The 23516-nt window shown below is 42.5% G+C and overlaps 2 protein-coding genes across 2 annotated transcripts in view; both read right to left on the bottom strand.

Annotated features, from left to right (window-relative positions):
• Nucleotides 1-13783, bottom strand: part of LOC126980267 (fibrocystin-L-like) — an 85631-nt gene extending 71848 nt beyond the window's left edge. Inside the window, exon 1 of the mRNA XM_050829959.1 lies at nucleotides 12859-13783. Within this exon, the coding sequence (XP_050685916.1) occupies nucleotides 12859-12885 (27 nt within the window). The 5' untranslated portion in view covers nucleotides 12886-13783. The remainder of the gene's footprint in view (nucleotides 1-12858) is intronic.
• A 622-nt stretch (nucleotides 13784-14405) lies between these two features.
• Nucleotides 14406-23516, bottom strand: part of LOC126980621 (paired box protein Pax-6-like) — an 11946-nt gene continuing 2835 nt past the window's right edge. Inside the window, exons 2-6 of the mRNA XM_050830723.1 lie at nucleotides 18452-18598; nucleotides 17665-17747; nucleotides 16875-17053; nucleotides 16248-16564; nucleotides 14406-15244 (exon numbers count right to left, since the gene is read on the bottom strand). Coding sequence (XP_050686680.1) covers nucleotides 15156-15244; nucleotides 16248-16564; nucleotides 16875-17053; nucleotides 17665-17747; nucleotides 18452-18598 — 815 coding nt within the window. The 3' untranslated portion in view covers nucleotides 14406-15155. The remainder of the gene's footprint in view (nucleotides 15245-16247; nucleotides 16565-16874; nucleotides 17054-17664; nucleotides 17748-18451; nucleotides 18599-23516) is intronic.

Here is a 23516-nt window from a genome sequence, read left to right as displayed (position 1 = left end):
TGCTGCCCCCGGAACTCGTTCTTGATTCGCTTGGACGGCTTCCTAGAGTCCGGGCTGATGGGTGGTCTTCAGGACAGCATGTGGTAGTTTTAAGCCACTCGGCGGTGACTGAAAATCCGAGTGGTAGCGTGAGGATTCGAACCCGCGTCGTCCATCACGCGGTGAATGTGGGCCCAGCACGCTACCACCTACGCCACCTATATAAATATATATATATATATATATATATATATATATATATATATATATATATATATATATATATATATATATATATATATATATATATATATATATATATGTATATATATTATTATTATTATTATTATTATTATTATTAATATTATTATTATTATTATTATTATTATTATTATTATTATTATTATCATTATTAACTAAATCTAAAACCTATAACCTCAAACCAATCAAACGGTGGCTGAGTGGTCAGCGTGCCGGCGCCGCGTCCAGGACGCGGGATCGACTCCTGCTCGCTGTCACAGCTTGGATTTTTTGTTCACAGCCGAATGGCCTAAAATTACCCACATGCTGTCCTAAAGATCACCTGTCAACCCGGACTTTAGATTATCTCTCTAAAAGGGAGGCTCAAAGATGAGCTCCGGGTGGCAGAATGAGCTAAGCAAGATGGCGCCTCTATAAACAAACACATGCCTGCGCCATAACGGGCTGGGGCCCACCAAGAAAGCCTACAGGCGCCATAGGCCGAAACGTAAAACAAAAACAAAAAACGAGTACCCGGCTCCAACACATGCATGACCCGCCCCTCTGAGTCAGCACTCAGCCCCTCACGCGCCCCTTTACCGCCGCTCTTTAGAAGCATTTGCCGCGATGTCGCAAGCCCGCCGCAGCGAACCTGCGTCCTAAAGGGTGGCATTAACATGGCACCCGCGACGCCCTGGTAATGGAGGCATGTAGCGGTGGTGTGTGTGTGTGTGTGCGTGTGTCTCTTGAAGCAGGCAAAGGTCACTGAACGAAAGGTGAGAGGAAAAAAAAAAAAAATTCGTACACGTGTCAATCCTCCTGAGCTAGTGGTAGCAGTAATGGTAGTTCTTTCCTCTTTCCTACATAAATTCCATGCAGTTTTTCCATGCTGCATGGTTCTTTTTCCTTTCCTGCCAGCTTTGGCTGGAGGGATGGGGGGGTGAGGAGGAGCCTTCGCTTTTGCTGTCCTTCATCTTCCACCTTTGATTAGATAGTTAGTGTAGCTTGTCACAAACAGCCTCGTAAGGACCAGCAGGTCTGCTGTTCTTTGTTCTTCCTTTGTGTCCTTTGTGTCCTTTGATATGTAACCCAGGTTTGGAGTCATTTTAAATGCGGTTCTCGATCCTTTCTACGTACGGTTTGGGATCCTTTCCACGTACGGTTTGGGATCCTTTCCACGTACGGTTTGGGATCCTTTCCACGTACGGTTTGGGATCCTTTCCACGTACGGTTTGGGATCCTTTCTACGTACGGTTTGGGATCCTTTCCACGTACGGTTTGGGATCCTTTCCACGTACGGTTTGGGATCCTTTCCACGTACGGTTTGGGATCCTTTCCACGTACGATTTGGGATCCTTTCTACGTACGATTTGGGATCCTTTCCACGTACAGTTTGGGATCCTTTCCACGTACGGTTTGGGATCCTTTCTACGTACGATTTGGGATCCTTTCCACGTACAGTTTGGGATAAAAAAAAATCAAAATAAAAAATAAATAAAACAAATTAATAAAAAAATAAAAAGATAAAAATAAATCGATAAAATAAACAAATAAATAAAGACAGGCAGAAAAAGTTAAAAAGATGGACAGTTTAATATGGAGAGCTGCCTTGACTCTCCCTAAGCGTTCAAGTCCCAGCAAGCAAGATGGCGCCACTATAAACACTTGCCTGCGCCATAACCTGCTGGGGCCGACCAAGAAAGACTACTGGCGCCATATGCGAAACGTAAAAAAAAAGTAAATACGGACAAAAAAAATCCTACTTCAGAGTTTACCAGCGAAAGGGATGAGAGAATGGAGATGGTGGTCAACTCTTGCAGGGGGAAATTGGACAGCATAGGGATGAGCTAGAGGAGGAGTGAGGAGTGGACGGATGCAATTAGTAAGTTCAGAGGAGCAGTCAGCATGGAAATATCGATAAAAGATTGAAAGGAAGCATTGCGGTGGAAGTTAAGAGGTAGAAGACTGTAAGTAAGAGGAGGGAAGTTGATGAGGCTACTACTACTACCACTACTACTACCACTATTACTACCACTACTACTACTACCACTAATACTACCACTACTACTACTACTACTACCACTATTACTACTACTACTACTACTACTACTACTACTACTACTACTACTACTACTACTACTACTACTACTACTACTACCACTATTACTACCACTACTACTACTACTACTACTACTACTACTACTACTACTACTACCACTATTACTACCACTACTACTACTACCACTATTACTACCACTACTACTACTACCACTATTACTACCACTACTACTACTACCACTACAACTACTACTACTACTACTACTACTACTACTACTACTACTACCATTTTTCCCCCACTCCCCCCCAACACGAAATAGCTTTTAAAGGAGAAGGACGAAGCTGTAAAGAATTCCTATACGTCACGAACTCCACCGTATCTGTCCCATACCTTAACCTCCTTTTGAACGGGGTCACAAGTGTACGAAGCGAAGAGCCTGAAGCCTGGGATGGAATACTGAATGAACTGAGGTATGCACCGATTACGAAGAAGGGTCAGACTATCACCAGGGCCATTCAACTACCCCTGGAAATGTCCCCCTGCAACTCCTACGAAAGCCTTGTCAACCCCCATTTTATTTGTTTTTACGTCTTCGCCTGTAGCGCGGGTAGGGTTTCTTCAGGGGCTTGGTGGTCGGCCCAATCCCGTCATGGCGCAGACAATTTTTTTTTATAGTGGCGCCATATATGCGTACGTAAGACTTCTAATTGCAGGTATTCCAATCACTCAGGAAGCTGGACAGGTAAGGGATCGCAGGTACGTGACTCTAAGACGTGCGTGATTCTATACAGGTGAGGCCAGGTGACGCGATGGGGTAATATAGAGATGAAGTTGTATTGATATAGGTGAAGGGGTAATTAATAGAAAGGGGGAGGAAGGGAGGAGAATGCGAAGAAGGGAGATGGAAATTGGAAGTGAGGAAGGAAGGAAGAAAAAAGGAAGGAAATAAGGAAGGGGAGAGAAGGAAGGCCAAGAGAAAAGCAGAAAATGGGGATGAATGAGAAGGAGAGTGAATGGAGGAGAGAGCGAAGAAGGGAGATGGAAAGGGAAGGGAGAAAGGAAGGAAGGAAGAAAGGAAGGAAATAAGGAAGGGGAGAGAAGGAAGGGCAAGAGAAAACAAAAAAATAGGGATGAATGAGAAGGGGAATGAATGAAGGAGAGAGCGAAGAAGGGAGATGGAAGGGAAAGTGAGGAAGGAAAAAAGAAAAAAGGAATGAAATAAAGAAGGGGAGAGAAGGAAGGGCAAGAAAAAAGCAAAAAATGGGGATGAATGAGGAAGGGGAATGAATGAAGGAGAGAGCGAAGAAGGGAGATGGAAAGGAAGGAAGAAGAAAGGAAGGAAATAAAGAAGGGGAAAGAAGGAAGGGCAAGAAAAAAGCAAAAACTGGGGATGAATGAAAAGGGGAATGAATGGAGGAGAGAGCGAAGAAGGGAGATGGAAAGGGAGGTGAGGAAGGAAGAAGAAAGGAAGAAAATAAAGAAGGGGAGAGAAGGAAGGGCAAAGAGAAAAGCAAAGAATGGGGATGAATGAGAAAAAGGAATGAATGGGGGAAAAAGCGAAGAAGGGAATGGGGTAGGAAATAAGGAAGGAAGGAGAACAGGGAGTGGAGAGAAGGGGAAGCAAGGATGGGCAAGGAAAAACAAAAGAAGGAAGGATGAAACAGAAGATGGAAAAAGAAAAGAGGAGACAAGAAGAAAATAAAAATGAAGAGCGAAACGGAGAGAAAAAGATGATGGGGAATTTGTAATTAGAAGGAAATACAAAGGAAGGAAGATAAACCATGAAACAGGACATGGAAAAAGAAAAGAAGACTTCAAAATAAAATAAAATAGAAAAAGGAAGAGCGAAACGGAGAGGATAAGAAGCCGGGGAGTGTTTTTTTTTTTTTTTTTTTTTTTACAGCAAAGGAGAAAGCACAAGGGCACAAAAAAAGGAAACAATAATAAAAAAAAGCCCGCTACTTACGCAGAATTAAATACAAAGGAAGGGAGATAAACCATGTATTAGACACACACACACACACACACACACACACACACACTTATAGGTCACCAAGCCATGCACGTCACTATCACGTATTACGGTATTAGACGTGTTTACATTTGGTCTAACAGAATCTTCTTTGAACATAACTAGCGCCACTATAAAAAAATAAAAAAGATTGCCTGCGCCATGATGGGCTTGGGCCGACCACCAGGACTCTGAGAAAACCCTACCGGCGCTATAGGCGAAGACGTAAAGAAAAAAAGTAAATAAAATAAAATAAAATAACCTCCTCATTTCGTTTGATCGGTACAGTGAACTCTTTGCTACGTAAGATCACAGATGTTTGGATCCTGAAGTTATGAAAAGAGTCTCAGAACGGATCTTTGCATAACTTTACATATGTTCGACGGTGTGGTGTAATTTCGAAGTAGGTTTTTCTTCTTTCCATATTTCTCTTCGCTTCTTTTTCCCGTCTCTTCCTCTTCTGCTCCTCTTTTCTCTTGTATTCCCTCTTCGTAAACTGTGTTCGTATCAGCCTCAAAGTGTCCCCTAAAACGATTGAAAAAAAACGAGAAAAATATTGAAAGAAAACGAGAATAATATTGAAAGAAAACGAGAAAACGATTGAAAGAAAACGAGAAAATGATTGAAAGAAAACGAGAAAAATATTGAAAGAAAATAATAAAGAAAACGGGGGAAAGACAACGGATAGAAAAAACGGGAAGCCATGAACCAATACTAAAAAAATAAATAAAAAATAAATAAAAATACGTGATTCTTAGGCCTGTCCGAGTTTGAATGGGCTTAGGAATGCGTTTTTTTTTTTACCTTTTGATATTACTTACTCGCTCATGAAGTCGTAAAATTCATTCATCGTTTCTTTCTGCCCCAAAAATATTTCCATTCAAATTTGTCAGTCAGTAAATAATTCATAATATATTCATATGGATTTAAACGTTCTCTCTCTCTCTCTCTCTCTCTCTCTCTCTCTCTCTTACATATCTTCCTTTATCAACCAATATAAATGAATCACAAACAACAACATACATCAACAAAAATCTTACTATAGAAACCTTACGAACTATACGCTGTTCTTATTGGTGGTTGTTGGGCTGAAGTGGGCGGAGTTTATGTGCCAAGAGATCATGAACAAAACATTAACAAAGGGACTACAAAGGTTAATTCTTATTGGTGGTGATGAGCTAAAGTGGGCGGAGCTTATGTGCCAAGAGATCATGAACAAAACATTAACAAAGGGACTACAAAGGTTAATTCTTATTGGTGGTGATGAGCTAAAGTGGGCGGGGCTTATGTGTCAAGAGATCGTGAACAGAGTGTAAATAAAGAACCACAAGGGACTACAAAGGCTAATTCTTATTGGTGGGTGAAGTGGGAGGAGCTTATGTGCCAAGAGACCGTGAACAGAAAATAAATAAAGAACCACAAGGGACTACAAAGGCTAATTCTTATTGGTGGATGCTAACCTAAAGTGGGCAGGGCCTATGTGCAAAGTTAAAGTGAACGAAGTGTAAATAGACTTAGATTTGAGGCAACAAGAATACAATAAAGAACACAAACAGGAACTTAAATACAACACGAATACGAATACGAACAGAAATAGGAACACAACTAAAGGGGGCAGGGCCTATGTGCGAAGTTAGAATGAACGAAGTGGAAATAGACGTGGATTTGAGGCAACAAGAATACATAAGAACACAAACAGGAACAGGAACACAACACGAATAAGAATACGAACAGAAATAAGAACACAACTAAAGGGGGCGGGGCTTATGTGCGAAGTTAGAATGAACGAAGTGTAAATAGACGTGGATTTGAGGCAACAAGAATACATAAAAACACAAACAGGAACAGAAATACAACACGAATACAAATACGAACAGAAATAACAACACAACCAAAGGGGGCGGGGCTTATGTGCGCAGTCATAGTGGACGAAGTATAAACGTGGATTCGAGGCAACAAGAATCAGAATACAAAGAGAAGTAGGAATACACAAACAGCAGAATGTACTTATGAAACCTTTTATTACACAGTCGTCCGTTCCACAAAGCGAGTCAGTCAAAAACACGTTAATAGGCGGGGCCGCGCGGGAGCCAATCACCGGCCGGCTCGTGCAAGGCAAAGAAAACGGGGGACACCGCTTGATTGGGGGATAAGGGGGCGGAGGGGGGGTGGGGGGCACTCATCTAAAGTAACATTATCAGTACGGGGATGTTCGCCAGTTCGTACGCGCCTCTCCTATTAGTACGCACACCAGGAATAGACCGAAGGGAAATTATATGTATTTTTTAGTTTATTTTCTTTATTATTTTCATTATTGTTTTTTTGGTCATTATTTATCTTTTTTTTATGTTTGATAGATGTATTTTCCCCCTCTCTCTGGTGCGTACAAATTGGGGGTTTTCATGGCTGGGATGCGTACTAAATGGGGTGGCACGTGCGGTTTGGGCGGACACACCTCATTTGGAAGACGTAGTAGTATCGTGACGCAATACGTAAACAAACAAACAAACAAACAAATAAACAAAGCCAGGGGTCGTGAAACACCTCCTCCTCCTGTTCACTTCACTGCTTCATCCTGTGCGTGCGTTCGTGTGTGCGTGCTTGTGTTGGTTGGTCACTGTTTCGGCGTAGTCTGTCATTTTCTTGTAACTTATCACAACTTTTTCTTTTCCCTTTTTTTTCTGATACATTTATATTGAACTGGCGGGGCAGCAAGTAAAGCCTTTTCTCTTTTTTCATCACGAATCATCAGTTTTCCCCATTTTTTCATTGCTTGTATTTTATTTTTCAGATTTTTTTCCATTCCCAGTAAAATTAAATGAAAATCAAAGTAGATATTTTATTCAAGGGTCGAGGGACTGTGTGTGTGTTGGGGGGTGGGGGGTGGGGGGCAAGTTGAAAGTCCCCCCTGGGCGCCAAATCACCTCGCTACGCCACTGGCTAAAGAAAATACTGAATGTTCGAGATTTTTTTTTAGTTCCCCAAACAAATTTTTCTCTCTGTTTCACATTTTACACTAACCTGATATAAAGGAAAATGTTGGAAAGTTTCGTTTAGTCGGCGCAACATCTGTGGTCATATGCTAGAGAGAGACAGAAGGGGAAGGAATTGTAGGAGAAGGGAACAGACCCCAGGAGACGGGACACAACCCCCGATTAATACCTGGTACCCATTCACTGCTGGGTGGACAGGGGCGTAGGGCGTAGGGTATCGGAATGATATAAAGGAAGTCTATGCTATGTAATGCTATGTGAAGGTGAAACATGGACTGGAGGAGACGTGTGATGTTTACAATCTATTCTTGCTTGAGACATTTCCTGTGTAGTGGTCAACCGCACGCAGACGGAGACAAACACACACTCGTTGGCGGACGCGACAGCCACTCCCTGACCTTTAAATTTTCCTTGTTGCTTCCTGGCGCCGAGATTAATCAGATAAAACACGTCATTCATAGTTTCCGGACGCCGAGGCTAGACAAAACCTGGTTATGGGGATTATTTGACTATCAAGATGTAAGTTTTGTAACACCGTATTTTTCGCCAAGGTTAATCTGATAAAACACATTAATCACAGTTTCCGGACGCCGAGACTAGACAAAACCGGGTTATGGGGATCTTTTTAACAATCAGCATGCAAGTTATGTACCACCTGATTTTTCTTTTTAATTTGTTTTTGATCGATATTAGCTAGATTTTCACGTGTTACAATGATTTTAAGTTCAGTTGTTATTATAGAAGAGGTCATTCGTAATTTCCTGACGGCGAGACTGTTAATGCTAAGATAGATTTGACTTTTATTTTCTCTTTTCCTTTCATCTTTCTCCTCCTCTTCCGCCTCCCTTCCTTTAACTTCTATTTTCTCCCTTCCTTTCTTCCTTCACTTTCTCCTCCCTTCCTTATCCACTCACATCATCCTCTTCTCTCATTGTTATTCCCTCCTTTCCTTTATCTCTTCCTTAATTCCTTCCTAATATCTTTCATTAATCATCTCCTCTCTTTGTTCCATTTTTCTTCCTCCCTTTCTTCATTCAGTTTCTTCTCTTCTCTCATGTTCATCTGTTTTCCTCCATTTTCAACTCTTCCTTCCCTCCTTCCTCATCTCTTTCATCACCCATCTCCCCTCCTCGTTCTATATTTCCTTCCTCCCTTTCTTCATTCACTTTCTCCTCTTCTCTCATATTCTTCTATTTCCTCTATTTTCACCTCTTCCTTCCTTCCTTTCCTCCTCATCTCTCATAAATCATCTCCCTTCTTTGTTCTTTATATTCTCCCTCCCTTTTTTTATTCACTTTCTCTTCTTCTCTCATATTCTTCTCTTTTCCTCTATTTTCAACTCTTCCTTCTTTCCTTCATCTCTTTCGTAAATCATCCGAGTTGGCTCCCTCGCCGCATCTTCTCCCTCCCCTTAAGGCAAGCATCCTCCCTTCTCCCTCCTCGATATAACATGTTTTTGCGTGTTATTGTCAGTTTAGCAACGAAGCGAGTCAACGGTTGGCGGAGAACTGCGTACGTTTGGGACCAGAGAGCCAGCCATTTCGTACGCAGTTAAAACAAATAATAGAAAATAAAATCAGTATCACATGTTAAAATATATATTAAAGGGATTAGTTAAGGTTAATACTAAGGACTCCTTCGTCGTATTTACAGGCATCTCTTCCTCTCCTGAAACTACAGCATCTCTCTCTCTCTCTCTCTCTCTCTCTCTCTCTCTCTCTCTCTCTCACTCGGTATTTTTGTCTTTATATATTAATGATGAAATACGATACGGTGTGAAAGCGCATTAGTTTCGGATACGGAGGTACGAACGAACGAACGGCTACGCTAACCCGCCGCGGCCACGACCTGTAACAGAGGGCGCCGCGGGCTGATATGAGGCGTGCTGGCGGGGCGGGCGGGCGGGCGGTGCGGGTCCCTCAACTCACGGGGCGGTACACAAAAAGGTCCTCCCGGCTTCAACCTCGAACGGAAATGAAAATAATGTAAAAATAATGTAAATGTAATAAAGTTAATGTAAATTCTATACTTGCAATGTACAATGTATATATATAACAGTTACTCGTGGCCTGAAACTCGAATGGAAATAGAAGTAGTGAAATATAAACAATGCAAAAATATTGTAAATGTAATAAAGTTAAGGTAAATTCTATACTTGCAATGTACAATGTATATAAAAAAACAGTCACTCGTGGCCTGAAACTCGAATGGAAATAGAAGTAATGAAATATAAACAATACAAAAATAATGTAATTGGAATGAAGTTAAAGTCAATTATATACTTGCAATGTAGAATAGCGAAAGCTCCGGTCGACTTGCACTGCCAATAGAAATGAAAATGATGTAATAAATTGTGATGTTAAAAATAATGCAAATTCTAACTTGACAATATACAAGAGAGATACATAAAAAAAGTTATTTCCGGCTTGAACCTTGAATGAAAATAAAAAAAGAAGAATTCGTAATATACAATAACGTAAATTTTATACTGAACTTGCAATTTACACGATAAACAAAAAAAAAAATCCTCACACTTAATAATGGAAATAAAAATAAAGAACAAGTAAAATAATCTAATGCAAAGTCTGTCCTTATCTACCTACCTTGCAATGTACACGATATATATATAAAAACTCCTCACAGGCTTTTCATGAATAAATAAAATAATAGAGAAATATAAACAATGAAAATAGCTCATGAATTCTCCTCCCTTTTGATAAACTATTTCCCACACTGTACAATATATCCACTGTACAATACATGTCTCGACCTGAAATTGACCTCTCTTTCGGCCACTCTTTGCTTTTGTCCGTTGTGGGAGCGGTGAGTAGCGGGCTCTTTTTTTTTGCTACACTCTTTTTGTTGCCCTTGAGCCGTCTCCTTAGTTGTAAAAAAAGAAAAGAAAAAATCAACAACTCCCTAATAGTTAATCCAGGCAGCAATCGCAAACTTAGAATGAAAAACAAAATCGTAAAAAAAACAATACAAATCAAACTAAGCCTCGCAATGTTCACACTCACTCACAAAATTCAAATCCTCACTCACTCCTCTTCATCCATCCCTCCGCAAGTGACTCATTTATACAGGGTTACTATGTACAGTCAAGCTTATTATATATCGCATGTACAGGCAAGCTTAGAGTTAGGTATCGTTCATAAGTGTTAATTCATACAAAGGTTTCGATTCTTCGTGTGTGTGTGTGTGTGTGTGTGTGTGTGTGTGTGTGTGTGTGTGTACCCTGGTGAGAAGATTTAATACGCCTTGCTTTCCTGTGGCCAGTTCGACAATCCAAATCAGAGTCACATTGTAATCTCCCAACCAAACTATATTCTTCACAATGATCGGTTAATTCCTCTCAATATCATAATAATAAAAGAGATTTTCTGTGTAGTTTCCGAACATTCCTTCCTCCTTTTCACAATGATCCGTTATTTCCTCTCGATACCATACTAATAAAAGAGATTTTCTGTGTAGTTTCCGAAAATTCCATCCTCCTTTTCACAATGATCCGTTAATTCCACTCGATATCATAATAATAAAAGAGATTTTCTGTGTAGTTTCCTAAAATTTCATCCTCCTTTTTATATCAACGCCAAACACTAAAGCTAAGAGGAATTTTTGTCGTATTCTGTGTCTGGTTGTGAGCTTACGAACTTGCTGTGGTGGAATGTAAAACTGGCCACTGGTCTCGTGTGGCAGATGTGGACACGACCGATTGAGAAAAAGTAAAGTTAGAGAAATTATAAAGACTTGCATTGCTTATTTTGGGTCTCAAAATAAAAACAGCATTGCTTATTCTGGGCCTCAAAATAAAAAAACAGCATTGCTTATTCTGGGCCTTAAAACAAAAACAACATTGCTTATTCTGGGCCTCAAAACAAAAACAACATTGCTCATTCTGGGCCTTAAAACAAAAACAACATTGCTTATTCTGGGCCTCAAAACAAAAACAACATTGCTCATTCTGGGCCTTAAAACAAAAACAACATTGCTTATTCTGGGCCTCAAAACAAAAACAACATTGCTTATTCTGGGCCTCAAAACAAAAACAACATTGCTCATTCTGGGCCTCAAAACAAAAACAACATTGCTTATTCTGGGACTCAAAACAAAAACAACATTGCTTATTCTGGGCCTCAAAACAAAAACAACATTGCTTATTCTGGGCCTCAAAACAAAAACAACATTGCTTATTCTGGGCCTTAAAACAAAAACAACATTGCTTATTCTGGGCCTCAAAACAAAAACAACATTGCTTATTCTGGGCCTCAAAACAAAAACAACATTGCTTATTCTGGGCCTCAAAACAAAAACAACATTGCTTATTCTGGGCCTTAAAACAAAAACAACATTGCTTATTCTGGGCCTCAAAACAAAAACAACATTGCACAACATTGCTTTTCTGGGCCTTAAAACAAAACAACATTGCTTGTTCTGGGACTTAAAACAAAAACAACATTGCTTGTTCTGGGCCTCAAAACAAAAACAACATTGCTTGTGGGGGGACTTCAAAAACAACATTGCTTGTTCTGGGCCTCAAAACAAAAACAACATTGCTTGTTCTGGGACTTAAAACAAAAACAACATTGCTTATTCTGGGCCTTAAAACAAAAACAACATTGCTTGTTCTGGGCCTTAAAACAAAAACAACATTGCTTTTTCTGGGCCTCAAAACAAAAACAACATTGCTTGTTCTGGGACTCAAAACAAAAACAACATTGCTTGTTCTGGGACTCAAAACAAAAACAACATTGCTTATTCTGGGCCAAAAAAAAAAAAAAAAAAAAAAAAAAAAAACGGAACATATGATAATAATAACAATGATAAAAGCAGAACGAGACAATGAACTCAAAAACCGGGACAGGCTTCGAATCCGGTACCAGACGAATCACTTATTTTTCTCTCTTTCCTCCTCTCGCTCTGCACCTCCCACCTTCCACCACCACACCACCGTACAATAGTTAACAAACCTCTATAGTCAACCAGTCATCCACGAACACAACCACACACCAGAACGCAGTGAAAGGGAAGAGATGGATGAAGGGAATATGAGAGAGAAGGATGATGGGAGGAAGGAAGGGAGGTAGGGATAAGAAAGGAGAAAGAGAAGGGAGGGAGGGAGGAAGAGGGAGGTCATTTTGAAGGTATGTGTGAAGACGTATAAAAAAAATGCTTGTTATTATGAGAGAAAAAGATGATGGGACAGGAAGGAAGGGAGAAAGGGGAGGGGGGGTTGAGAGGAAAGGAGAGGAGGAATAGAAGAAGGGAGTGAGAGAGAGGTCATTTTGAAGGTATGTATGAAGATGTATAAAAAAATGCTTATTGTTATGAGAGAAAAAGATGATGGGACGGAGGAAGGAAGGGAGAAAGGGAAAGAGGGATGAGAGGAGAGGAGAGGAGGAATATAAGAAGGGAGAGAGAGGTCGATTTGAAGGTATGAGTGAAGATTTATATAAAAAATGCTTGTTATTATGAGAGAAAAACTACCTCTCATACCCTCATTCACCTCCCTCATCTCTCACAACCTTTCTCATTCCCCCCCCCCCCCTCCCCCCCACACACACACATCTACTCACACTAAAGAGGTGACCAGCGTCCCTCATCTAAGTCCACGCAGGCACAGACCAACACGAGACTCCCTTCCTGTGTCAAGGCAAGCAAGGGACTGACTGACTGACTGACATGTGCCAAGCCTCAACGTGGGCCGTCTTATATGGGCTCGCAGTGTTACCAGATGACCCTAGCAGTGTTACCAGATGACCCTAGCAGTGTTACCAGATGACCCTAGCAGTGTTACCAGATGACCCTAGCAGTGTTACCAGATGACCCTAGCAGTGTTACCAGATGATCCTAGCAGTGTTACCAGATGACCCTAGCAGTGTTACCAGATGACCCTAGCAGTGTTACCAGATGACCCTAGCAGTGTTACCAGATGACCCTAGCAGTGTTACCAGATGACCCGAGCAGTGTTACCAGATGACCCTAGCAGTGTTACCAGATGACCCTAGCAGTGTTACCAGATGACCCTAGCAGTGTTACCAGATGACCCTACCCAGCACATTGTATTTTCCGGGGTCAGACACATAACTCCCATCCTATACGTGACATTATATAAAAAAAGTTCTCCTGTCTGTAATATGGTAAAAAGTCAATCAATTAGCCGCTGAAATGACTGAGTGAATGATAATAATATTGAGTTATAATAAAACCTAATCACTCATAACTAATCATTTCTAGTTTCATTATAGAAGCAGTGATTATCAAGTTCTTTTATGTACTTATTTTTCCCACTTTGAGTTGCTTCCTATACTGAAAAAAAAGAAAGAAATGAATAAGCGAAATTTTGAGTGGGGGCAACAGTGTATTCCAGCCTGTGTTTATAATCGTGAATGGTAACCGTTTCGACCTCATTCTAAACAAAGCTTCGGTGATTCACTCGTGTGGTTCGAACATGACATCACTTCCTCTCCTACCCCCTCCCCCCTTCTCTCTCTCTCCCCCTCTCTCTCAGCCACACCTGTTTTCCTGCCACCCGAGTCATCCTTTTATCTCTTCTGTGGTTAGGTTTTCCGCGTCCAGCTCACACACACACACACACACACACACACACACACACACACACACACACACACACACACTGTCATCTCGTGTCCGGTAAAGAGTGAGAAGGGAAGGGATGAGAGGGAGAAGGGGGAAGAGGTGAGGGAGACCGGATATGGGATAGGGATAAGGGATAGAAAGGAGTGAGAAGGAATGAGAGAGAAGGGAGAAGGGATAAATGATGATGATGATAATAGTAATGATGATAATAATAATAATAATAATAATGATAATAATAATGAAAATAATGGCTATAAATTCACCGGTCAAGCTTTACCATAAGAAAGCTTGTAGTGATTATGCCTTTCTCTCTCTCTCTCTCTCTCTCCTACACACCTAAGTCTACCCATAAACATAATAACAAAGAAAACTGCGATTCAAAAAGTCAACAAAGAAAATGGGAAAGTGTTACCAACTCTAATAATAATAATAATAATAATAATAATAATAATAATAATAATAATAATAATGATAATAGGCTTCATTAATTAGCCCATTGTCACCTCATTATAATTTTCAGGCTGAGGAGAGGCGGGTTCACACACACACACACACACACACACACACACACACACACACACACACACACACACACACACACACACACTGGTACTGGTGGAATGTTGTACAGAATGGTGGTGGTGGTGGTGGTGATGACATTGGTATTGAAATGGTGTTGAGGGTGGCAAAGACTAATAGCGATGGTGTTAGTGGTGGTGGTGGTGGTGGGTACTGGAGAGGAACAAAGATGGTGATGAAATTGGTGTTGAATCCTTGTAGTGGTGATGACAAAAGTGGTGGTGGTGGTGGTGGTGGTGGTGGTGGTGTTGAGAGGTCTCGTAAACAACTAAATTCGCGTCCATTCCAGATCTTGAGGTGTTGCAGGCTTGTGGTGATGATAGTGGTGTTGAAGACTGATATTGGTGTTGCAGTCTGGCGATGGAGTTGAGACTGGAGGTGGTGGTGCAGGCTGGTGTTGAAAAGTCTCGCAAAACAACTTCATTCGGGTCCAGTAACATAGGTCCTTGCGGTGTTGCAGTCTGGTGGTGGAGTTGAAGAATGGTGTTGAAGACTGGAGGTGTTGAAACGTCCAATCCAGTGCTGTTAAGTCTTGGTGATGTTGCAAGTCAGGTGGTGTTGAAGGTTGCTGGTGGTGGAGTTGCAAGGTGGTGGTGGTGTTGAAGACTGGTGGTGTTGAGACGTCCAATCCAGTGCTGCTAAGTCCTGGTGGTGTTGCAAGTCTGGTGGTGTTGCAGGGTGGTGTTGATGGAGGTTACTGCAGGCGTGTCCAGTACTGTGAGTTCATGTCGTGGTGTTGCCCCGGTACAGCCACAGGGACAGACACACCGGGGGAGAGGAGACCTGAAACGGGGGAGCACGGGTGAGGGGGGAGGGGGGGGGGGTGAAATTGATACTCTCCTTTTTTAATTCTCCTTTACTTCCTTTTTCTATTTTTCTCTCCCTTCCTCCTTCCTTCATTTCCTTCCTCCCTCATTCCTTCAATCCTTCATTTTTTCCCTCCCTTCCTTCCTTCCTTCCTCAGTTCTTCTCTCCCTTCCTCCTTCCTTCATTTCCTTCCTTCCTCATTCCTTCAATCCTTCATTTTTTCCCTCCCTTCCTTCCTTCCTTCCTCAGTTCTTCTCTCCCTTCCTCCTTCCTTCATTTCCTTCCTTCCTCATTCCTTCAATCCTTCATTTTTTCCCTCCCTTCTTTCCTTCCTTCCTCAGTTCTTCTCTCCCTTCCTCCTTCCTTCATTTCCTTCCTTCCTCATTCCTTCAATCCTTCATTTTTTCCCTCCCTTCTTTCCTTCCTTCCTCAGTTCTTCTCTCCCTTCCTTCCTTCCTCCTTCAGTTCTCTTCCTCCCTCTTTCCCTCCTTCATTTTCTTCCTTCCTTCCTTCCTTCTTCAGTTCTCTCTCTCCCTCCATTCCTTCTCTTTTTCCTTCATTTCCTTCCTTCCTACCTCAGTTCTATCTACTCCTTCCTTCTTTAGTTCCTTCATTTTCTCTTATCATTTCTCATTCTTAATTTTCTTCATCCCCTCACTTCCTCTCCTTCTCTCCCTCCTTCATTTCCTTCCTTCCTTCCTTTCTTAGTTCTATCTACTCCTTCCTTCTTTACTCTCATCTTCGTAGACTTTTTCTCATTCTTAATCGCTTTCCTCTTCTCCCTTCCCCTTCTTCCCTTTCTCCTTCCAGTTCTATCTACTCCTTCCTTCTTTACTTTCATCTTCGTTTGCCTTTCCTCATTCTTAACTTCCTTCCTCATCCCACTTCCCCTTCTCTTCCTCCCTTCCCTTCCCTTATCCTCCTTCCATTCTTTACCTTCTTCCCTTCCTCTCTTTACCTTCATTCCCTCACTACTTACCCGCCTGTGAATTCGGAGGTGTGGGCGTGTTGTACTCATGGGCGTGCGGGGACTGGTGGTGGTGGTGGTGATGGTGGTACAGCATGGGCGGGCAGGTCGGGGAGGCGCGGGCGTGCGTATAGAGCGACTCATAGGATGGGCGCGTCATGTAGTGGTTGTGGGCGTGCGGGTTGTCTCTGGTGAGCCCCATCCCCCCCGCTGGGCTCCCCGAGTGGCCGAGGGACGGGGGCTGCTGGGCTGGGAGGCAGTTCGGGCTTGAGGCGACTGGGCAGACCGAGGATGTCATGCCGAAACCACCCCCGCCGCCGCCCATGGTCCTGAAGAAGTGAGTGAGAGGTTGGTGTTGGAGGTGATTTACATGGAGAAACAGATAGCAATAAAAAAGAAAACCAAGAGAGAAAGGAGATGAAAAAGAACATGAGTGAAAAATGATACCAAGGAGGAGGAGGAGGAGGAGGAGGAGAAAAAGAAGAAAGAAGAGGAGAAGGAAGAGAAAAACAATACAACAGCAAAAAAAAAAAAAAAAAAAAGTAAACACACATACATAAGTAAACAAAACCAACCAACCAACCAACCAAAAACAACCAAAACCAACCCACACACAAAAACAACACCCATCTCACGTACCCATAGGACTCCGCGACGGACATGGGCGGAGGCGGGAGGGGCGTGTACATGGGCGTGGGCGCGAAGGAGTTGTTGATGATCCGTGTGGGGGAGGACGGCGCCATTCCCTCCGCTGTGCGCCTCTGGTTGCGAAGCTTCTCCTCCCGCCGCCACTTGGCCCGCCTGTTGCTGAACCACACCTGTCAAAACGGGAGGGGATGAGCGGGGAGTGAGGTGGGGTTGGGGGGGGAAGGGGGGGGTTGGGGGGGTGATAGTAATAGTAGTAGTTCTGATGACAGTAGTATTGATGCCTATAGCTTACTGTTCTTCTCTTATTCATGACGTCCTCTTTTTATTTTCTGTTATTCTATTTCATTAACTTTATATATATTCAGTGTTATTCCCTTCTCCATTATTTCCTCCATTAATTATAGTTTTCCGTTCTTCTCTCCTCCGTTATCTGTAGCTTTCCGTTCATCTCTCCTCCGTTATCTGTAGGTTTCCGTTCTTCTCTCCTCCGTTATCTGTAGTTTTCCGTTCTTCTCTCCTCCGTTATCTATAGCTTTTCGTTCATCTCTCATTCATTATCTCTTACATTAACTTTAGCTTCCCGTTCTTCTCTTCTCCACTTGCTCCTCATTTACCTGTATCCCATTATATATCCCTTGTATCATCCCCTTTACCTTACCCCTTAACTTAATTAGCACTTGATTTACCTGTAGTCACCCTTACTTGTAGTCCCCCATAACCTCCCTCCCTTTACCTGTAGTACTCTCCCTTACCTGTGGACCCAATTAGTACCCCCACTCACCTGTATTCTGGCCTCGGGAAGGTTGATCTTGGCCGCGAGTCTCTCCCGCGCGAACACGTCGGGGTAATGCGTCCGCTCGAACTCTGCAGACGAGGCGGTGATGTTATGTGATGTGATGCTGGGGGATGTGATGTGAGGTGGTGTGGTGTTAGGTGGTGTGATGTGATGTGTTGTGCTGTATGTGATGTTGTTATTCTGTTATGTTATGTTATGGATGTGGCTTGGTTAGGTTATGTGATGTTAGGTCATGTTATCTAGTGTGATGTTGCGATATGCGATGTTAGGTGTCATGTTAGGTTTATGTTACGTTTTGTGTGATGTTATATGTGTTCTGATGTTATGTGATGTTATGTTAGGTTTATGTTACGTTTCGTGTGACGTTATATGATGTGTTCTGATGTTAAGTGATGTTAGGTTTATGTTATGTTGTGTGTGATGTTATATGATCTGCTGTGATGTTATGTGATGTTATGTTAGGTTTATGTTATGTTTTGTGTGACGTTGTGTGTTGTGATGTCATGCTATGTTGTTATATGTTGCGGTAAGTTGTGTTAATCTGCTCTTTCATCTCCCTCTCCCTCTCTCTCCTCTCTTCTTTCCCTCAGGTCTATGTTATGTTTTGTGTGACGTTGTGTGTTGTGATGTCATGCTATGTTGTTATATGTTGCGATAGGTTGGGCTAATCTGCTCCTCATCTCCCTCTCCCTCTCTCTCTTTTCTTTCCCTCAGACGTTCCCTTTCCCCTCGCCCCCATCCCACCTTCCTCAATCCCCCTCCCCCTCCATACCTTTCTCAAGACTGTCTATCTGGTCGTTCGTAAAGGAGGTCCTGTTCCGCTGTAGCTTTCTCTTCAGGTGCAGCCTCGCCTGGTCCTCGCTGTTGCTGTTCTCGCTGCTGCCCGGGTTGCTGTCCTCGCTCAGGTCTCCGCCGTCACCTGAAGAAAAGGGACAGGTGGTTAGTGGACAGGTAACTTCAGGTGTAGGAGGTAAAGAAAGAGAAAGAAAATGGGAGGGAATGAGAGTTAGGGAAAGGGAGAAGGAAGGAGAGTGAGTTAAGATAAAAGGTAGGTAGAGGAAGAGGAGGAAAGAGAGAAAGCAGGTTAGTGGGATAAAGAGAGAAAAAGGAAGGGAAGAAAAACAGTGGGAAGAGGTAGAGGTAGAAAGGAATAGAAAGAAATAGATATACAGATAGATAAAGATACAGACACCTATATAAATAAACAGACAGACACAGACAAGCTTTCTGATGAAGGGTGGGGAGAGTGGGTTGAGAAGGGGAAAAGGGGAGTTTGTGGGGAGGGGAGGGGGAAGGGTGTGTGTGTGTGTGTTTGTATGGATAAGAAAATGATGGAGAGGGAGAAGGGAGGGAAGGCGTCAGAGGAGGAGAGAGAAAAAGGAGGGAGGTAAAAACTGAAGGGAAAAGAAGAGGGATGGAGAAAAATGGGGAGTAACGAGGGAGAAGAGAAAGTGATGGAGAGAGAGAGAGAGAGAGAGAGAGAGAGAGAGAGAGAGAGAGAGAGAGAGAGAGAGAGAGAGAGAGAGAGAGAGAGAGAGAGAGAGAGAGAGAGAGAGAGAGAGAGAGAGAGAGAGAGAGAGAGAGAGAGAGAGAGAGAGAGAGAGAGAGAGAGAGAGAATGAGCAGGGCAAGGCAAAATATATAAAGGAAGGAATGGATAAAATTGATGAAGGAAGGAAGGAAGGAAGGAAATGACAAAGGGAAGGAAGAAGGAAGAAGGAGAGGAAAGAGGAAAAGAAGATATCGAGGGAAGGAGTTTAAGAGGATGAGGAAGGAAAGTATAGGAGAGAAGGAAGGAAAGGAAGGAAAGGGAGAATCCTAGCCTATTAAGAAAGGGATTTTAGTGAAGCGAATTAAGTTTATAAGGAATTTAAACCTGTATAAAAACAATAGAAGTAAATTACATGAACCTAACCCAAAACTAAATAACAAAAACAAGAGGGAGGGAAGGAAGGAAGGAAGGAAGGAGAAAGGGAGGGAAAGGTAAATTAGGGATAACACCCACAATACATCACGAAACAAGCAAATAAATAAACAAAAGATATAAAAAACAACAAAATAATAACAAAAATAACATAAAAACCTAACACGTCTTTATATAGAATCCAAACCTATTAAGAACGGGTTTAAGTGAAGCGAATTAAGTTTATAAGGAATTCAAACCCGTATAAAAACAATAACAAAAAATTACAAAAACCTAAAAATAAATAAATAACAAAACAACAACAAAAAAAAAACAGAACTATCACCCCAGATCATACTTATAAGGAATCGAAACCTACTTAAAAGGGATTCTAAGTAAAGTGTCCCAAAATTAACAAACAAATAAAGACATAAATAACAAAAACTAGAATCATAGCCCCAAATCCAACTTATAAGGAATCCAAACCTACTTCTAAAGGGATTAAGTAAAGGGATCCAATATTAAGTGATTTGCTATAGACTCCAGTAACTCCATCGTACCCTGGCGGCCGTAAAGGGAATCAGGGAAGGGGATCCAACCTCACTAAGGGGTTCAAGGGACGCTGACAAAGGGGTATATGAGGGTGATATAGGCGATCCAACCCTCCATATCTTGCCCCCCCCCGCCCCCCTTCCCTCCCTTTAACCGCTTTCATTCAGTTTATTATGGGATACTGAGGCCAGGAGAGAGAGAGAGAGAGAGAGAGAGAGAGAGAGAGAGAGAGAGAGAGAGAGAGAGAGAGAGAGAGAGAGAGAGAGAGAGAGAGAGAGAGAGAGAGAGAGAGAGAGAGAGAGAGAGAGAGAGAGAGAGAGAGAGAGAGAGAGAGAGAGAGAGAGAGAGAGAGAGAGAGAGAGAGAGAGAGAGAGAGAAAAAGAAATTAAAAGAAAGAACAGACAAAGCCCAATCCCTTCCCTTCCTTTCCTTTCCCTCCCTTCCCTTCCTTCTCCACCATTCCTTTACCTTTCTCTAACCATTCCTTTACCTTTCCCTTCCCTTCATTCCCCTTCCCTTTTTTCCCCTTCCCTTCCTTTCCCTTCCCTTCCCTTCCCTTCCCTTCCCTTCCTTTCCCTTCCCTTCCCTCTCCATCATTCCTTTACCTTTCTCTAACCTCACCTTCTCTTCCCTTCCCTTCCCTTACCTTCCTTTACACTCTCCACCCTTCCTTCCCTTACAATCCCTTCCCATACCTTCCCTACCCTACCCTACCCTACCCTTCCCATCCCTTCCCGTCTCCATTCATCCCTTCCCAAAACATCATACCAACACAGCAACCATACCCAAACAGACACACCCCATCCCACCTCACTCCACACCCCTTCCCCATACACTCTCCCCATCACTCCCCACCCTAACCCCCAACGTAACCTGACTAGCAGATGCAAATGGTTCGTGAAAAGGAAGGAATACGAAGGAAACGAGGCTACGGGGGGCAAGAAGGATGCTGCGGACAGGCTGCTGGGAGGCAAAACAGGCGAAGGCGTCCCTCATGTAGCGATAGACGCGAATACATATTTGAGCGTCGCGGGGCAAGCCAAGCGGAAGAGGCTGATAACTACACGAGCAAAGGGGGAGAGAGAGAGGGGGGGAAGGAGAGGGTGGGAGAGAGTGGGAAGAAAGGGAGAGCGGGAGAGAAGAAAGGGGAGAGAGAGGGATAGGAAGGAAGAAAGGGGGAAGAGAAAGTTGAGAGTGAGATAGATAGAGAGAGAGAAAGAGAGGAGACGGAAGGGGGGGGGGGGTGTTGAAGAGTGAGAGAAGAAAGGGGAGAGAGAGAGAGAGGGAATGGAAGAAAGAAAGGAGGAAGAGAAAGTTGAGAGAGAGAGAGAGAGAGAGAGAGAGAGAGAGAGAGAGAGAGAGAGAGAGAGAGAGAGAGAGAGAGAGAGAGAGAGAGAGAGAGAGAGAGAGAGAGAGAGAGAGAGAGAGAGAGAGAGAGAGAGAGAGAGAGAGAGAGAGAGAGAGGGTGTGAAGAAAGAGATAGAGAGAAAGAGAGAAGGGAACGTACAAATGAGAAGAGAAAGAGATAATAAACAAAAGACCATGATAACAGAGAGATAAAGAGAGAGAAAAATAAAGAAAGAGAAATAGATTTAAAAAAAGAAAAAATGAAACTAAATACAAAGAAAGTCGTAGATGATATGCAGGAGAAAGAATGATATAAATAGATAGATAGATAGATAAATAGACAGAAATAGAGATACAGAGAGAGAGAGAGAGAGAGAGAGAGAGAGAGAGAGAGAGAGAGAGAGAGAGAGAGAGAGAGAGAGAGAGAGAGAGAGAGAGAGAGAGAGAGAGAGAGAGAGAGAGAGAGAGAGAGAGAGAGAGAGAGAGAGAGAGAGAGAGAGAGAGAGAGAGAGAGAGAGAGAGAGAGAGAGAGAGAGAGAGGACAATGTATGCAGCGGTATATGTTTATTAGGGCGGATATAAGAGGTCAACAAATCCGAGGGCCAAGAAAACAGAAAACGCATAAGACACCGCACGAAGAAAACGGGAAACGCATAACGCACCCCAACGAAGAAAACGGGAAGCGGGCGATGAGAATCGTGTACTTAACTTAAACGGAAGGAAAATGGAGGAAAAAAATGAAAATGAAGGAAAGAAAGAAAGGAAGGAGGGAGGAAATGGGAGAAGGGAGGAAGGAAAGAAAGACGAAAAGGAGAAGGAAAATAGGGAGAATAAAGAATGGGAAATGAAGGAAAATGGAAAATGGGAGAGGAAAATGGTGGCAGGACTTAACAGGGAGAAAAAAAAGGAAGAAAACAACAAAAACAACAAAACAATAAAAACAACTGCATTAGAAAGCGAGCCAGAGAGAGAGAGAGAGAGAGAGAGAGAGAGAGAGAGAGAGAGAGAGAGAGAGAGAGAGAGAACACGAACGAGAACGAGTGAGAGAGAGAGAGCAAGTACCGGTATTATACGTGTGACAAACGACCGAATATACACGTAACGAACACGTTGATCACAAGAATGGAACCACACACTAACCCACTAACAACAATTCCCACACTTAACGTCCCCTTCCCTTAGGCTCAAAATCCCTTGCAGTACCGTTATCTATGGGACCCATCGCCCCCTTCCCACCCATTCCCGCCCTTATGATGTTCGCCCCTAAGGGTAATTCTCGCTTGCCACTATTTTTAGGCCTGTGAAAATTGGTATTATTAAAGACAGACACCGATTCCCTTTATTAGGAGATTAGAAAAAGGGCAGAGAAGGCCATTTTGGGAGAGAGAGAGAGAGAGAGAGAGAGAGAGAGAGAGAGAGAGAGAGAGAGAGAGAGAGAGAGAGAGAGAGAGAGAGAGAGAGAGAGAGAGAGAGAAAGGGGATGTAAGTATGAAAGAATAAAGATAAATAAAGAAAATAACCAAAAAACAGAGATAGGGAGAGAAAGATAAATAAAGAGATAGAGAAAGAGAGAAAGAGAGACAGACTTAAAAAGAAACAAAATGACAAAAAAAGACAAAAATAGCCACAGAATCAGAGAGAGAGAGAGAGAGAGAGAGAGAGAGAGAGAGAGAGAGAGAGAGAGAGAGAGAGAAGGGGGGGGGGGTAGTGGTTTACATATTTACATAGAGGAGAATGTTCGCGGAAAATTAAATCCCAGAAAATCCCCGTTTGGTCAAGAGTGATAGAAGGAGAAGAGAAAGAAGAGAAAAGAGAAGTGGAAGAGAAAATATGAAGAGAAGAAGAGAAAAGAAGAAGAGAAAAAAGAAGTGGAAGAGAGAATATGAGGAGAAGAGAAAAGAAGAAGAGAAGAGAATTATAAACGAGAGAAAAAGAAGGAGAAGAGAAAGAAGAGGATAAAATGAAGAAGTAGAAGAGAAGAAGCGAAAATAAGAAGAGAAAAAGAGAAAAGAAGAAGATAAGAGAATTATAAACGA

Source organism: Eriocheir sinensis, chromosome 44, assembly GCF_024679095.1.
Source record: "Eriocheir sinensis breed Jianghai 21 chromosome 44, ASM2467909v1, whole genome shotgun sequence".
Classification (NCBI taxonomy): domain Eukaryota; kingdom Metazoa; phylum Arthropoda; class Malacostraca; order Decapoda; family Varunidae; genus Eriocheir; species Eriocheir sinensis.
This window is presented reverse-complemented; position numbering and strand designations above follow the sequence as displayed.